The sequence below is a fragment of the Oncorhynchus mykiss genome, chromosome 15, assembly GCF_013265735.2.
Source record: "Oncorhynchus mykiss isolate Arlee chromosome 15, USDA_OmykA_1.1, whole genome shotgun sequence".
Lineage (NCBI taxonomy): Eukaryota > Metazoa > Chordata > Actinopteri > Salmoniformes > Salmonidae > Oncorhynchus > Oncorhynchus mykiss.
In genome coordinates this window covers 18,888,739-18,907,118 of record NC_048579.1, presented here as the reverse complement: position 1 = coordinate 18,907,118, position 18,380 = coordinate 18,888,739, and the positions used below count along the sequence as shown (strand labels likewise).

The 18,380-nt window shown below is 41.2% G+C and overlaps 1 protein-coding gene across 3 annotated transcripts in view; it reads left to right on the top strand.

Moving 5' to 3' along the window:
* The window catches only part of LOC110489739 (GTP-binding protein Rheb), a 34,051-nt gene that overhangs the window by 9,738 nt on the left and 5,933 nt on the right, over positions 1–18,380 (top strand). The window contains exons 2-6 of one of the 3 annotated variants that reach the window (XM_021562585.2): positions 4,690–4,761; positions 13,438–13,505; positions 13,859–13,941; positions 17,889–17,945; positions 18,032–18,079. In XM_021562585.2, coding sequence (XP_021418260.1) covers positions 4,690–4,761; positions 13,438–13,505; positions 13,859–13,941; positions 17,889–17,945; positions 18,032–18,079 — 328 coding nt within the window. The remainder of the gene's footprint in view (positions 1–4,689; positions 4,762–13,437; positions 13,506–13,858; positions 13,942–17,888; positions 17,946–18,031; positions 18,080–18,380) is intronic. The other 2 variants (XM_021562587.2, XM_021562586.2) reach the window with 2 other exon arrangements.

Sequence of the window (18,380 nt, the reverse complement as noted above, 5' to 3'; positions counted from 1 at the left end):
AAGGGGAAATAAAGCTTTATTTAAAAACAGATTGGAGTTTTTAGAGGAACTTGAAAAAAGGTTTACAGTATGTCCACAGACACTGTGCTCGGTATGTCCACAGACACTGTGCTCGGTATGTCCACAGACACTGTGCTCGGTATGTCCACAGACACTGTGCCCGGTATGTCCACAGACACTGTGCCCGGTATGTCCACAGACACTGTGCCCGGTATGTCCACAGACACTGTGCCCGGTATGTCCACAGACACTGTGCCCGGTATGTCCACAGACATTGTGCCCGGTATGTCCACAGACACTGATTCCGGTGTGTCCACCGACACTGTGCCCGGTATGTCCACAGACACTGTGCCCGGTATGTCCACAGACACTGTGCCCTGTATGTCCACAGACACTGTGCCCTGTATGTCCACAGACACTGTGCCCGGTATGTCCACAGACACTGTGCTCGGCTCGGTATGTCCACAGATACTGTGCTCGGCTCGGTATGTCCACAGATACTGTGCTCGGCTCGGTATGTCCACAGATACTGTGCTCGGCTCGGTATGACCACAGACACTGTGCTCGGCTCGGTATGACCACAGACACTGTGCTCGGCTCGGTATGTCCACAGACACTGTGCTCGGTATTTCCACAGACACTTCTCAGTATTTCCACAGACACTGTGCTCAGTATGTCCACAGACACTGTGCTCAGTATGTCCACAGACACTGTGCTCAGTATGTCCACAGACACTGTGCTCAGTATGTCCACAGACACTGTGCTTGCATGTAATAAATATTCTAGTTTCATGTTAACTTTAACTAGTATACCATTTTTATGATTTATGGACAAACTACACCAAAATATTTTGTTTTATTCAAATAAAAAAATGTTTTAAATAAAATGACCTGAGAATTTAATCCGGACACATTTCAGTAATGAGAATTTTGGGGGAAAATGTACCAAATTCAGGTGAAAATGTATTTAAAATAAGACACTTTCTTGAAAAACTAGACATCTTAGTCCTCGGAATGATGGTTTATTTTTGCAGATGCATCATGGTTTTGTAACTCATTTTGCTACAGACATTTTTAAAACTGGTTTCACGAGAATCACCCATTTGGATTATGGTAATTCATATAAACAGAACATGCAAGTCCAGGATGCAACGATGTGCGGTCCTTCTTACCGAATTCTGATGCGCACTTTGAAGATGTTAGAACATGTCCACATGTACTTTTCTCAGACAACAAGATTTTTTTTTATTTTTTATTTTTTTATTGAGTAGCGAACAGCAAAATGACTAGCCTACTATTTACTATCCCCTGTAGAAGAAAAGTTTGCCCATTCTATTGGTCCGCTTATCAACAAGAAATAGCCGATTCTTAACTTCTTGCTCCTACTTGAGACGCAGATGTCTCAAGTAGGCACCTGGAAATGCAAATGCGCTACGCTAAATGCTAAATGTACTCGTTAAAACTCAAACGTTCATCAAAATACACATGCAGGGTATTGAATTAAAGCTACACTCGTTGTGAATCTAGCCAACAAGTCAGATTTTTAAAATGCTTTTCGGCGAAAGCATGAGAAGCTATTATCTGATAGCATGCAACACCCCAAAATGCCTGAATGCGACGTAAACAAAGATTTAGCGTAGCCGGCGCTACACAAAACGCAGAAATAAAATATAAAACATTCATTACCTTTGACAAGCTTCTTTCTTGGCACTCCTATATGCCCCATAAACATCACTATTGGGTCTTTTTTTCAATTAAATCGGTCCATATATACCCAAAATAGCCATCTATGGAAGCTGTGTAAATCAGAAAAAAACATTGTTTTAAAACGCAGCGTCATTTTTTAAAATTAAAAAAGTCGACGATAAACTTTCACAAAACACTTCTAAATACTTTTGTAATCCAACTTTAGGTATTAGTAAACGTTTATAATCTATCAAAATGATTACAGGGCGATGTGTATTCAATAGCTCCTCGTCTTCAAATCAATGGCTGAAAATGTGCACTTCAAAACATCCTGGCGGAGACCGGAAGAAATGGAATCCAGTTAGTTGGATTTACCAACAAGAAACGACAATGGCGACATCGTGTGGAATCTGTAGGAATTGCATGCAGGTCCATAATTAATGTTGTGCCTTTTTAACAATCCATGAAAGTGACGCATGGATATTATTTTTAGCTTTCAGTGAGCAGTTTTTCTTGCGCTTTTCGATGAAACACACGATCTGTTATAGTCACAGCCGTGATTTAACCAGTTTTAGAAACTTCAGAGTGTTTTCTATCCACACATACTAATCATATGCATATACTATATTCCTGGCATGAGTAGCAGGACGCTGAAAAGTTGCGCGATTTTTAACAGAATGTTCGAAAAAGGAGGGGGTAGGATGAAGAGGTTTTAACAGACCTTGGGACAGTGTGGGACGCTAGATCCCAAATTCATACAACTAGTAGGCTCAGGCTACATAATTATAACAAAATAAAAACAATGAGTCTGATGCAACAGATCAGAACCTTTTAACTTCAAATGTTGATAAAGTATTATTTCTTCAGCATTATACGCGCAGCAATGCACAATGCAGTAAGCTACGTGCAAATGTTCGTTCAATAATGCAATTAGTGGGAAAACACAGTTGTCAAAAACGCAGTGCACATGTGAGCAGTTTCATGTGACAGAGATGAAAATATCCCTTAGAAATGTTGAAAGAGGGGCGATCTAATATGCAACAACTAGCATGTTTATTTATTTTTTATTTATGTGACCTTTATTTAACTAGGCAAGTCAGTTAAAGAACAAATTCTTATTTTCAATGACGGCCTAGGAACAGTGGGTTAACTGCCTTGTTCAGGGGAAGAACGACAGATTTTTACCTTTTGCTAATATGACTAGGATTGTGCCTTTGGCTACTGGACAATGAAAGAAGTTGATTTAAAATAATTGCCTCCACGGATATCATCTGATTTTGGCTCGGCTACTTTGAAGCAAGGTAAAACATGCTTTTCACAGATGAATCCTGGTTTCAACTGTACTGGGCAGATGGCAGACAGAGCAGCGTGTATGGTGTCATGTGGGCGAGCAGTTTGCTGATGTCAAAGTTGGGAACGGTTGTGAAATTGCTGCATGTTGCGTTTTATATATTTGTTCAGTGTAGTATGATTACTTACTTTGTTTGTCATGTTCTTATTTTTATTTCTCATGTTTTTGTTCTACCTTATGTTATTTTTAGTATTACACAGTATTACTTTCAAGAAAAGCATTTCACTGTACTTGACATTTCACTACATGCGACATTAAACTAAGACTAATATATCGTTTTCAGTAATAACTATTTCAAGTTATTTTTACATTTCAAGCGGAACTTGATCACTCACCTCTTATGCTGCTTGCTCAACAGTGGATCTTCATGTTTGCGCCACATGCTTTTTTGTGAACACATTTGTTTAAAATATATTTTCTTTCTTTTGGGGGGTGGTATTGGAAATCATACTGTCGGTACTTCAAAAGTAGACGGAATACCGCCGAAGCTAGTGTGTACTCAAACTGTAACCTGGTATGAATTGGAGTTAGAATGATTTACAATTGGCTTGCACTTCCAATGCATCCTCAACAAAGCAAACTGAAAACAGGGTTGAAACTGGTTTGGAATGATGTGCATTGTACATGCATTTTCATTTCCAATGTATATTCCTCAAACCTAATCTAAAACCGGGTTTGAATGGTATGCATTTCCTACACCTTGTGTAACTAACTGTCTGAAAGACCCCAACATACTCCACGTGTAGCCTTTTTATTCAGGTATTTATATCGATCTAAACATTTTCCGCGGTGTGTGTCCCTGGAGTTTCGCCACCCAGGGAGACAAGATAGTTCGTTTGGACTGGGAGGTGAGCATTCAGAATTGATGAGTGACTATTGGAGCATTGAAAATGGGAGCGAGCTGCTCTCTCGTCCTCCGGGTTTTTCCCAGCTAGCGAGATACTTCACGTCTCCAACCGTGGATGGCCACGCTCCACTCTCGGTTGTTATAGCAACAGGCTGCTGGAGGACTGTATAGGAGTGTTTAGATAATAAAAAAAAGGCATCTGTAGTAATAGTGCGCCGTGGGGATATCTAGGCTAATGATAGTATACCATTGTAATATCCTGCTACTTCTAGATGTTAAACACTGGCTTACGAATGCAGCAAGAAATCCTTATATTGACTAGCCTAGTCTTCTTGATATTTATTTGAAGAGTTACATTTTATTGAATAAAGGCCACTGGGCTAGCTTTTTTCCACCCTAGATAATCAAATGTGTTAATATTAGTAAGCTGCTATTCTGACGTACGTCGATGTCATGGAATTGTTTGTAAAAGGCCAGAAATAGTCGTTTACCACATACCAATTTTAACAGCATTTGAGCTATGCTCCTCCGTCTCTTGAATATTGCCCATTTTGGAAGGGACCATAATGTGATTTGGAAATGGCATGCATTGTGTTTTCTACAGCTCTAGACAAGGCAGTGTTTGACATTTAGCAAAATATGAACAAACCCACTCTGTTCACTCAAGGCAGGCAGAGTATTTGGCTTTTTCCTAAGACGCTGATGAATGATACCACTAGTGAATCAAAGAACAATTCATTGTGATCGATCAGCAATGATTCTTAATTAAACACACTGAAGCTCACAAGTGTCTATCTCCTTTACAGGGAAATCTTCCTTGACTATACAGTTTGTGGAAGGCCAGTTTGTCGACTCATATGACCCAACTATAGAAAACAGTAAGTATGTGTGTGTGTGTGTGTGTGTGTGTGTGTGTGTGTGTGTGTGTGTGTGTGTGTGTGTGTGTGTGTGTGTGTGTGTGTGTGTGATCTCATTCCCTCTCCCCTGCTGCTGGCCTGTGTTGGTAGGGCTAGCCACCCACCCAGGTCTCTGAGTTCTGCTGGACCACAGCCAGGTGCATTTATCTACACTCCTCATTCATGGTGAAGCTCACACTACACACACACACCCATACAGTACCAGTCAAGAGTTTGGACACACCTGCTCATTCAAGGGTTTTTCTTTATATTTACTATTTTCTACATTGTAGAATAGTGAAGACATCAAAACTATGAAATAACACATATGGAATCATGTAGTAACCAAAAAAGTGTTAAACAAATCAAAATATATTTTATATTTGAGATTCTTCAAAGAAGCCACCCTTTGCCTTGATGACAGCTTTGCACACTCTTGGCATTCTCTCAACCAGCTTCATGAGGAATGTTTTCCAACGGTCTTGAAGGAGTTCCCACATATGCTGAGCAGTTGTTGGTTGCTTTTCCTTCACTCTATGGTCCAACTCATCTCAAAGCATCTCAATTTGTTTGTCGGGGGATTGTGAAGGCCAAATCATCTGATGCCGCACTCCATCACTCTAATTTTTGATCAAATAGCCCTTACACAGCCTCTCATTGCTCACGTAGCGCTCCGGCACTCAACGCCCTTTCCTCCAGCTCCGCTAAAAAAACTGCCTCTGAATTCGCTCCAGAATTTTTTTGTTTAAAAAATATAATTGAACAAACCACCCCATCTGCCTTTGTGACTATACCTATTGATTTTGGAAGTAGGCTATTGTAAGAAGCTTGGGCTCCCGAGTGGTGCAGCGGTCTAAGGCACTGCATCTCCGTACTAGAGGCGTCACTACAGACCCTGGTTCGATTCCAGGCTGTGTCACAACCACTCATGATTAGGAGTCCCATAGAGCGGCGCACCATTGGCCCAGCGTCTTTAGTGTTTGGCCGGGGTAGGCCGCCATAGTAAAGAATTTGTTCATAACTGACTGGCCTAGGTAAATAAAGGTTAAATAAAAAAATATTCATTTCTACATCTACAACATGTCATAGGCTTCATCAGAACCCACCTGATGATATTTGGCACTGTGTTAAACAACTGTTTTTGTCTCTAATCTATTGATGATCAGATACTTTAGTTGTAACTTGCTCTGTTGCGCTCACATTTTACAGTTGATAGAACACTTTAGCACTTACAAACCTAGACTCCTCTTTTTTTTTTTTATATATAAAAAAATATATATATAAATACTGTATAAAGCATGTAAAGTGTTGGTCCCATGTTTCATGTGCTGAAATCAAAGATTCCAGAAATTCTCCATAAGCACAAGAATGTCTCTCTAATTTTCTTCACAAATTTTGTTTACATCCCTGTTAGTGAGCATTTCTCATTTGCCAAGATAATCCATCCACCTGATAGGTGTGGTATATCAAGAAGCTGATTTTAAATAGTATGATCCTTACACAGGTGCACCTTATGCTGTGGACAATAAAATGGCACTCTAAAATGTGCAGTTTTGTCACACAACAAAATGCCGAGATGTTTCAAGTTTTGAGGGAGCGTGCAATTGGCATGCTGACTGCAGAAATGTCCACCAGAGCTGTTGCCAGAGAATTGTTTTAGAGAATTTGGTAGTACATCTAACCGGCCTCACAACCGCAGACCATGTGTAACCATGCCAGCCCAGAATCTCCACATCCGGCTTCTTCACCTGACTAATGTGAAGAAATAGCCTAACAGTTTATCAACATTTTAAGCTAAACGTTCTGATCTGTTGCGTCAGCCACATTGCTTAAAAAATATGTTTTGATGCTAGTTGTTGTATTAATTTGGGATCTATCTAATCGCACAATTTTCTCAGATGGTTTGGAATATTTATTTATCACACAGAATAGAATAGGTCGACTTTTGTACTATGGGTGATAGTAGATTGATATAGGCTAGTGCTTTTGCTGTTTGTGAGGCCTACTCATCTTGTTGGCTGATGTCGTGTCTTTACCATCATTAAATGAAGACTTTTAGTTTTATCAAAGATTCTCTGTAATTTAGCATTTCGTGATGAACTAATCAGGCAAATGTAATTAATGAGGAAGTCGGGGCACCAAGGAAAATATTCAGCTTACAAAGTTATAATTTTCCTAATACAACTTTTCAGATATTTTAATATCTGATCAATTAGTCTTCTTAATGAATTAATTATTTATTTTACCTCACGTTAGTCTCATTCCAAACGTTGTAAATTGTTGGTTATCTGCACAAACCCAGTCTTCACTATGAGTCATCCATACATAAATTGCCTTAAATCATTTATTTATTAACTAACTAAACAATCACAGAAGTGCACACACAAACAAACAAAGTAAATATGGTTACAAGAAATGATAGGGGAATGTGCCCTAGTGGGCTAAACCGGCATGGCGGCTTGTTAGACAAAAGGGGAGTGGGAGTCACTACAGAGTTGATAATTCTAACAATTGAAATGCTAATCCTTTGCACATGAATGCTCACTCATTCGGGAACAATTGCAAACAATATATATATTTACGCTCAGCGTGTCGTTGGGATCTCTGCTGAAAAGTTTGTTTCTGTTGGAGAGTGTCAGTCCTCTCTCTCTCTCTCTCTCTCTCTCTCTCTCTCTCTCTCTCTCTCTCTCTCTCTCTCTCTCTCGTGGTTAGAATAGATTGTTCAGAGTGACATTCATTCATGTCATTATAGAATAGATGTTTCGGCGGTTGTCGGTCTTCCCGTTCAATGATCCTGAATTCGTAGCTGCAGACTAGTAATTAATATCAAAGACTTGTTCTTATTCTGTCGGTATCGATAGTCTAAGAGTTTAACCACGTGGGATGGTTAAAAGATTCAGCAGTCTGGTCTCAAACCTTTGTCCTCTCGTAATTGAGAGCAACATGGTCTGTTGAGAACTTCTCAAAGTGGGGGTTTTATTCGGAATTGCAGAAAAAGCTGTATTGAGATGCCAGGTCCTAACTGTGCTCCTGGGCGGTCCTCTGATTTAGTTAAAAAAAAGAAAATAATTATTTGGTCACCTACAAACAAGCAAGATTTCTGGCTCTCACAGACCTGTAACTTCTTCTTTAAGAGGCTCCTCTGTCCTCCACTCGTTACCTGTATTAATGGCACCTGTTTGAACTTGTTATCAGTATAAAAGACACCTGTCCACAACCTCAAACAGTCACACTCCAAACTCCACTATGGCCAAGACCAAAGAGCTGTCAAAGGACACCAGATACAAAATTGTAGACTTGCACCAGGCTGGGAAGACTGAATCTGCAATAGGTAAGCAGCTTGGTTTGAAGAAATCAACTGTGGGAGCAATTATTAGGAAATGGAAGACATACAAGACCACTGATAATCTCCCTCGATATGGGGCTCCACGCAAGATCTCACCCCGCGGGGTCAAAATGATCACAAGAACGGTGGGCAAAAAGAACTTGCACAATTGGTGGCTGACTAAATACTTTTTTTGCCCCACTGTATATAAACAGCGTTATGGTAATGTGGCCATATTGTCTCCCATAAGTACCAAACGGACCAGTTCGTAGCTGGATTCTTCACCGATCTTTTATACCTTCTCCAGAACATAAATGTTGACTTCTCTGCCGCCAGTTAAACACCCTTACACTAACATAAGGATAACTATTCTGTTCTTCTGAAATAGACTACATTTTCTTCATATCATCCTTCTTTAGACCTGTCTAAAATAAGTAATGGATTTATTGTGAAGGTGTAGGATTTATTAGACTTTTTAAAATGGCTTGTAGGCTATGTGTGGAAGCCAGGAGATGCTAGATGTGTTTATGTTAATTAACAGTCAATCACAGTGAGACCGACAGTTATTTGCTTGGCAATCACCAGCTGACAAAATTTCGTGACCGCCACAGCCCTAATCATGATACACGTTTTTGGTATGGCATTGCTCCCGGAGAACACAATTGATTGTATGGTACAGTAGCTTCACAAAGTCCTAGGTTACATTTGTGTATGTGTGTGTGTGTACCTGCCTACTGTATCTACAGTGCCTATGGCTCGGGAAGCTTCCATCCATGCAGCCCCCGGTGAAGGGAACGTTCAGTTATTTTTAGCCAGCCAGGGCTTATTTTTTTCTGAATGAAAAGCTTGATCTGCCTCTGCTGCATTCTCTAAGCCCAAGAACGTAGAACGATTACCATAATAAATTGTGCTACAAACATAATTCTACTATACTACAGTAGCGATGTGGATTTGGCTGGCTTTCCTTTTGTGTGTGTGTGTGTGTGTGGTGCTTAAATAAGCAACTGCAGCAAACCCCCTCAGTTAATTTGAGGCCCCAGCCCACCTGCCACACAAACACACGCACAGCTCCACTGTCACCCAAAGTAACAGCCCAATCAGAATCTGTCTCAGTCCCAGTCCTGCCTATTCTAGTCGATTACATACATCACTTTCCTGTGTTCTGACATCTCAGCGCCACATGAAATGTTGCCTCACTTGTCTCTCTCTGCTTCACTAACTGACTTGTGGTGTTCTCACTCAAAGCGACGTAGAGAAATGACCTCCTTAATTGTGATGAAGGAGGTGTTCTTTGTTGCTAATTGTCTGCTAATTCCAGCTCAGTCTCAAAAATGAGTGATGTCCTAATACGTTGGGGCAAAAAAAGTATTTAGTCAGCCACCAATTGTGAAAGTTCTCCCACTTAAAAATATGCTAGAGGCCTGTACTTTTCATCATAGGTACACTTCAACTATGACAGACAAAATGAGAAAAAAAATCCAGAAAATCACATTGTAGGATTTTTAATGAATTTATTTGCAAATTATGGTGGAAAATAAGTATTTGGTCAATAACAAAAGTTTGTTATATACCCTTTGTTGGCAATGACAGAGGTCGAACATTTTCTGTAAGTCTTCACAAGGTTCTCACACACTGTTGCTGGTATTTTGGCCCATTCCTCCATTCAGATCTCCTCTAGAGTGATGTTTTGGGGCTGTTGCTGGGCAACACGGACTTTCAACTCCCTCCAAAGATTTTCTATGGGGTTGAGATCTGGAGACTGGCTAGGCCACTCCAGGACCTTGAAATGCTTCTTACGAAGCCACTCCTTCGTTGCCCGGGCGGTGTGTTTGGGATCATTGTCATGCTGAAAGACCCAGCCACGTTTCATCTTCAATGCCCTTGCTGATGGTAGGCTTTGTTACTTTGGTCCCAGCTCTCTGCAGGTCATTCACTAGTTTCCCCCGTGTGGTTCTGGGATTTTTGCTCACCGTTCTTGTGATCATTTTGACCCCACGGGGTGAGATCTTGCGTGGAGCCCCATATCGAGGGAGATTATCAGTGGTCTTGTATGTCTTCCATTTCCTAATAATTGCTCCCACAGTTGATTTCTTCAAACCAAGCTGCTTACCTATTGCAGATTCAGTCTTCCCAGCCTGGTGCAGGTCTACAATTTTGTTTATGGTGTCCTTCGACAGCTCTTTGGTCTTGGCCATAGTGGAGTTTGGAGGTGTGACTGTTTGAGGTTGTGGACAGTTGTCTTTTATACTGATAACAAGTTCAAACAGGTGCCATTAATACAGGTAACGAGTGGAGGACAGAGGAGCCTCTTAAAGAAGAAGTTACAGGTCTGTGAGAGCCAGAAATCTTGCTTGTTTGTAGGTGACCAAATAATTATTTTCCACCATAATTTGCAAATAAATTCATTAAAAATCCTACAATGGGATAAAATTGTAGACCTGCACAAGGCTGGAATGGGCTACAGGACAATAGGCAAGCAGCTTGGTGAGAAGGCAGCAACTGTTGGCGCAATTATTAGAAAATGAAAGAAGTTCAAGATGACGGTCAATCACCCTCAGTCTGGGGCTCCATGCAAGATCTCACCTTGTGGGGCATCAATTATCATGAGGAAGGTGAGGGATCAGCCCAGAACTACACGGCAGGACCTGGTCAATGACCTGAAGAGAGCTGGGACCACAGTCTCAAAGAAAACCATTAGTAACACGCTACGCCGGCATGGATTAAAATCCTGCTGCGCACACAAGGTCCCCCTGCTCAAGCCAGCGCATGTCCAGGCCCGTCTGAAGTTTGCCAATGACCATCTGGATGATCCAGACAGAGGAGGAATGGGAGAAGGTCATGTGGTCTGATGAGGAAAAAATAGAGCTTTTTTGTCTACACTCCACTCGCCATGTTTGGAGGAAGAAGGATGAGTACAACCCCAAGAACACCATCCTAGCCGTGAAGCATGGAGGTGGAAACATCATTCTTTGGGGATGCTTTTCTGCAAAGGGGACAGGATGACTGCACCGTATTGAGGGGAGGATGGATGGGGCCATGTATTGCGAGATCTTGGCCAACAACCTCTTTCCCTCAGGTCTTCCAGCATGACAACGACCCGGAACACACAGCCAGGGCAACTAAGGAGTGGCTCCATAAGAAGCATCTCAAGGTCCTGGAGTGGCCTAGCCAGTCTCCAGACCTGAACCCAATAGAAAATCTTTGGAGGGAGCTGAAAGTCCGTATTTCCCAGCGACAGCCCCGAAAATGGAAGGATCTGGAGAAGGTCTGTATGGAGGAGTGGGCCAAAATCCCTGCTGCAGTGTGTGCAAACATGGTCAAGAACTACAGGAAACATACAGTGCATTGCGAAAGTATTCGGCCCCCTTGAACTTTGCGACCTTTTGCCACATTTCAGGCTTCAAACATAAAGATATAAAACTGTATTTTTTTGTGAAGAATCAACAACAAGTGGGACACAATCGTGAAGTGGAACGACATTTATTGGATATTTCAAACTTTTTTAACAAATCAAAAACTGAAAAATTGGGCGTGCAAAATTATTCAGCCCCTTTACTTTCAGTGCAGCAAACTCTCTCCAGAAGTTCAGTGAGGATCTCTGAATGATCCAATGTTGACCTAAATGACTAATGATGATAAATACAATCCACCTGTGTGTAATCAAGTCTCCGTATAAATGCACCTGCACTGTGATAGTCTCAGAGGTCCGTTAAAAGCGCAGAGAGCATCATGAAGAACAAGGAACACACCAGGCAGGTCCGAGATACTGTTGTGAAGAAGTTTAAAGCCGGATTTGGATACAAAAAGATTTCCCAAGCTTTAAACATCCCAAGGAGCACTGTGCAAGCGATAATATTGAAATGGAAGGAGTATCAGACCACTGCAAATCTACCAAGACCTGGCCGTCCCTCTAAACTTTCAGCTCATACAAGGAGAAGACTGATCAGAGATGCAGCCAAGAGGCCCATGATCACTCTGGATGAACTGCAGAGATCTACAGCTGAGGTGGGAGACTCTGTCCATAGGACAACAATCAGTCGTATTTTGCACAAATCTGGCCTTTATGGAAGAGTGGCAAGAAGAAAGCCATTTCTTAAAGATATCCATAAAAAATGTTGTTTAAAGTTTGCCACAAGCCACCTGGGAGACACACCAAACATGTGGAAGAAGGTGATCTGGTCAGATGAAACCAAAATTGAACTTTTTGGCTACAATGCAAGACGTTATGTTTGGCGTAAAAGCAACACAGCTCATCACCCTGAACACACCATCCCCACTGTCAAACATGGTGGTGGCAGCATCATGGTTTGGGCCTGCTTTTCTTCAGCAGGGACAGGGAAGATGGTTAAAATTGATGGGAAGATGGATGGAGCCAAATTCAGGACCATTCTGGAAGAAAACCTGATGCAGTCTGCAAAAGACCTGAGACTGGGACGGAGATTTGTCTTCCAACAAGACAATGATCCAAAACATAAAGCAAAATCTACAATGGAATGGTTCAAAAATAAACATATCCAGGTGTTAGAATGGCCAAGTCAAAGTCCAGACCTGAATCCAATCGAGAATCTGTGGAAAGAACTGAAAACTGCTGTTCACAAATCCTCTCCATCCAACCTCACTGAGCTCGAGCTGTTTTGCAAGGAGGAATGGGAAAAAATGTCAGTCTCTCGATGTGCAAAACTGATAGAGACATACCCCAAGCGACTTACAGCTGTAATCGCAGCAAAAGGTGGCGCTACAAAGTATTAACTTAAGGGGGCTGAATAATTTTGCACGCCCAATTTTTCAGTTTTTGATTTGTTAAAAAAGTTTGAAATATCCAATAAATGTCGTTCCACTTCATGATTGTGTCCCACTTGTTGTTGATTCTTCACAAAAAAAATACAGTTTTATATCTTTATGTTTGAAGCCTGAAATGTGGCAAAAGGTCGCAAAGTTCAAGGGGGCCGAATACTTTCGCAATGCACTGTATGATCTCTGTAATTGCAAACAAATATTAAGTTCTGCTTTTCTGATGTATCAAATACTTATGCAATGCAATAAAATGTAAATTAATTTCTTAAATCATACAATGTGATTTTCTGGATTTTTGTTTTAGATTCCGTCTCTCACAGTTGAAGTGTGCCTATGATAAAAAATTACAGACCTCTACATGCTTTGTTAGTAGGAAAACCTGCAAAATCGGCAGTGTAACAAATACTTGTTCTCCACCCTGTAGTTGTCTGGCATGAGTACCAAAGAGTAATTCTATATCCCAACTGAGTTGTAATGTAAATGTGTGTAAGATCATGATAATGAATGAGCTACTGTGCTCTACCTTTCTCTTTCCTCAGCATTTACAAAGATGATCACAGTGAATGGTCAGGAGTACCTCCTGCAGTTGGTGGACACAGCCGGACAGGTGAGTCCTTCTTACCAGTAGAGGGATCACTCGCATATCAGAATGTTGTGGTCAGACTGCCAGTGGGCCACTATATTATGTGAGCTCTAATGTAATTGGCAGAAAAGTTATTTTTAATACCAGGTGTAGATTAGATTTCCAAATGTTTTTTTACCTAGGTTGAAGACTACAAGGTTAAGACAACGGGATTGCTAGTTAGCAACGGCGCTAGTAGTTCGCAACAGCGCTGGTCCCATGAATTTGTTTATTTCTGAACGCTTCCATGGAATTATTACACTGTCTTGTATTTTTTACCTACATTTTTACTATCATAGAACATCTACTTTATATTTGTGATGTTCCACTCTCGGCAGGATGAATACTCCATTTTCCCACAGACCTACTCCATAGACATCAACGGCTACATTTTGGTGTATTCTGTCACTTCCAATAAAAGGTAGGTAACTCCGCTCGCCCTCTCCTTCCTTCACACTGCTGCTAAAGCATTGTTACTGCAAAATGAACCCATGTGGATTCATCCCTGAGAGAGCTAGCCGCTCAAGGTTTCTCTGAATCGATCTAGTGTTTATCTCTCTAGTAAAAGGCATGAATCAACCATTGACGCTATTATTGATCTGTGCATTATATGTCTGTCTGTATGCTATTCTATAGAACAGGGCTCCTGTATGTGGTAGTACAGAACAGGTATTCCTGCGTAGCTAAAATAGATGTAGCGTGGATGTGAATCAGAGATGGTCATTTCTAGCTGTGGGTTTGCGCATGCAGGCGTGTGTGTGCTAACTTGCCTCCATATCAGCTGGAGATTTAAATAAAATGACTCCATCTATCTCTCTCCTCTCTCTTAACCACACCATTTATTCTCTCTTCCTCGCACCGGGCATTTCTCTCCATCCAACTCTCTCGCCTCACTCCATCCATCACTCAATTACTCCCTTGTTCCTTTTCTCTCCCTCTCTCTCTTCCCCTCTCTCGCTCTGTTAATATGAGAATGAAAAAGTGGAAAAGTTCTCCTGGGCGCAGCAGTAGAAATCTGATCGGATTTGGACAGATTTAAAGGGGAATAACGGCACATTGTGAAAATGTGTCTATGTTCCTAACTCCTGGACTGTCTTGTCAAAGTGTGTACCTTTCTCACTTAGGGAGGGCGAGGTAGAGCGAGAGCTGCTAGAGCGTGAGCTACTTCACAGGGTTATACAGCCCCCCCCCCACCCCCCCACACACACACACACTCACTGTAGTTCTAAATATAACTTTGTGGAATAACTCAAATCTACAAATAATCTCAACGTTCTGTCACAGCAAAAGCACCACATTCGGGAAGTCCAATCGATTGTGAGATGTGGCATGCCCATTATATGTGATCAATCTGGGTCGCGGGTTCACAATATGACCGTTTCTGAGATCTCAACCAAGCTAGGAGGAAAGGAGCCAACCTAATCCCGCCTCCCACTTTTACATTGCAACCTCATTGGACATAATTTCATCTGCCAATCAACATTGTCCATCTTCCCTCTCTGACTGTAGGCTACATCCCTCGTTGCATGGTGTAATCAGATCATTATGGCAAAATATACAGTATCTACTAAAATGAGAGGGAAAGACTAGGGAGTGTGCAACGTAATGTGAATTTCATAGGATGACATATATGGGTTATAAGGCAAATGTATGCAAATGTGTAGTTAGATTGTAACTTTCCTACTGTAGCCAGCTGACAGCAAACATATCGTTGTGAAATCATTTTGGCTGCAGATATAATAGACAGCCTAGACACTGATGCGTGCGTCTATTGAAATGTGATATATGCTCACTGTCAAAGTATTATTAACTAACATTTACATGTTCAAATCTGCAGAAGAATGACAATAATTTACTCAATTATGCAGGGGACTTGCAAGAGAATGTTATAATGTAGGCAGAATTTGATCAAATGGAAATGTGTTCTTACAGCCTATGTTTGCATCAAATACCCTACTCCTTGAAAAGTAATGTATTGATTATATATAGCATACGTGACTAATTATGATCACTGCAATCAACAGCTACAGTGTTGCTCATTGGATTACCCCATACCATGGAACAGACCATGTGAAAGTTTATCAAGACAAAAGGTGGACACCTGGAATTATTTTAATTGGATGGATGGTTGACATGACATAGGTAGGCGGATATTCTTATCTGAAATGTGGGTGACACTTTGCTTCGGTGTACAGTACATTGTCACGCCCTGACCTTAGAGAGCCTTTTTATTTCTCTATTGGTTAGGCCAGGGTGTGATTTTGGGTGGGCATTCTAGTTTTCTATTTCTTTGTTGGCCGGGTAGGGTTCCCAATCAGAGGCAGCTGTCTATCGTTGTCTCTGATTAGGAATCATACTTAGGCAGCCTGTTTTCCACCCTAGTTTGTGGGATCTTGTCTTTGTATAGTTGTTGTTTAGCACACAGAGCTTTACGTTTCATTTATATTTTGTTGTTTTTTTTGGTGCTCATTTAATAAAGTACGATGAACACTTTCCACGCTGCGCTTTGGTCTCACTCATTCAACGACGGCCGTAACATACATTCAGAAAGTATTCAGACCCCTTTACTTTTTCCACATTTTGTTACGTTACAGACATATTCTAAAATTGATTGCATTGTTTTTTTCCCTTGTCATTCTACACACAATATCCCCTAATGACAAAGCAAAACAGGTTTCTAGACATTTTTGCAAATGTATTAAAAATACAAACGGAAATACCACATTAACATAAGTATTCAGGCGCTTTACTCAGTACTTTGTTGAAGCACCTTTGTCAGCGACTACAGCCTTGCGTCTTCTTGGGTATGATGCTACAAGCTTGGAACATCTGTATTTGGGGAGTTTCTGCAGATCCTATGAAGCTCTGTCAGGTTGGGTGGTGAACGTCGCTGCGCAGCTATTTTCAGGTCCCTCCAGAGATGTTCGTTCAAGTCCGGGCTCTGGCTGGGCCACTCAAGGACATTCAGAGACTTGTCCCGAAGCGTTGCCTTAGCTGTGTGCTTAAGGTCGTTCTCCTGTTGGAAAATATATATAAATATATTTTAGAATAAGGCTGTAAGATAACAAAATGTGGAAAAGGGGAAGGGGTCTGAATAGTTTCCGAATGCACTGTACATTTCTCCAGCTCGTTAGATGTGTTTCGTGCACGGGACTTGAACCAGGATGAACTCCCACCTTGTAAAAGCCTTATAGCCTATTGCGCAATTTATATATTCCAAAATTCTTTGCTTGGCAGAGATCTCAGAGAAGGTACAGTTGTGAACCCGTGACCCACATTTATCACAAAATGTATATGCTATATCTCACAATCGATTGGACTTCCCGACTGTTGTATTTTAGCTGTGACAGAATGTTTATATTTTTTGTAGATGTGCGTTATTCCACAAAGTTCTATCTAGCGCTGCAGTGAGTGGGGGGGCTGTTATAACCCTGTAACTTAGCTCTCACGCTAGCTTGACCTCGCTATCCCTGAACGAATCCGAGATGTTTCGAAATGTCCCGTTATTCCTCTTTTAAATACAGAAGTGCATCAAAGCTGCACTTTCTCTCCTGTAATGCCTCCAGACATCAGACATCTTAAATGACAACAGGATTCATACTGTGTCAAACTCTTTGTCCTGTGTAAGACCATCATACTGTAGTCTAGGCTAGAGAGTGTGTTTAATCCTAAATCCCCCTGGGTCCTATGGTAGTTGCCATGGGAGCGGGCCTAGGGAGACTTTCCCTGGAGAAAGCTGTTCCTAACCACATCCCATCACGTCTCTCTACTTTCCACTGGCCAGTTAATGCTGTCAAGTTGACTTAATGTCTCCATTGCTTTATGCATTTCTACTGACCAGCCCGGGGCTCAACATTCATTATTTAAATTGCGTCTCAAACCATGCTTCAGGCCTGTCTGTATTATATACAGTGGGCCTCTACATTACAACCTATGGCACAGATTGATGGTTCTTCTTGGGAAAGATTTGATATGCTTAGTAGCCTATCATACAGATTCAAGCAATGGGTCAACCGCAACCGTCTTTGTTAGGCAACGTTCGTTAATGTACTCCTCACACACACACACACACACACACACGGAGCGGCCGGGATAGGAGAATGCAGCCATTTGACATGGATTATTGTGTCGGACCACACTACATTTGTCAATGTCAACCTTTTCTCCCATAAAGGATGCATTTAAGCACGAGAGAGAGTCTTCAAGTCTTCTAAGTTTTTACCTTTGGAAGATTTCTTCAGAGAATTGATTGTTGTGTTGAGACTCGTCTTGTCTACTGTACACTAGGACTTTGTTGAATGTTTTCACTTGTTACTTTGGCTGTTAAATAAAGGTTTGAATTACCTTTTTTTTTGTTTTCTGCTGCAGTTTTGAAGTAATAAAAGTTATCCACGAAAAATTATTGGATATGGTTGGTAAAGTACAGTAAGTACCTTATTCTCCTGTCTGTAAACATTTCTATCTGATTAATACCTGATTAATATGACTAACAGGACTTTTGTCTTCTGCAGAGTACCCATCATGTTGGTCGGAAACAAGAAAGATCTACACATGGAACGGTACTGTATGCCACACACACAAACACACACACACCATTAGTCTTCCCAGAGGAACCAGACAGTTTATTCCATTTTCAGCTTTAAATGAGATTTAACTGGGATTTAATGTTCTTACTGTCTGTCGTTATGTTTGTACGAGTCCGTGGAGACCTGTTCAAAGACATTTAGTTCACAGACAGGACCAAATGGAGAGAAAGTATATTGCTTCAGCAGAGGGTGGGGGGCTGGAATAAACCTTTAGGACTTGATCTGCTGGAGTTTTATAGGCCTTGTCATAAAATCCCCACATCTTGCCATATTT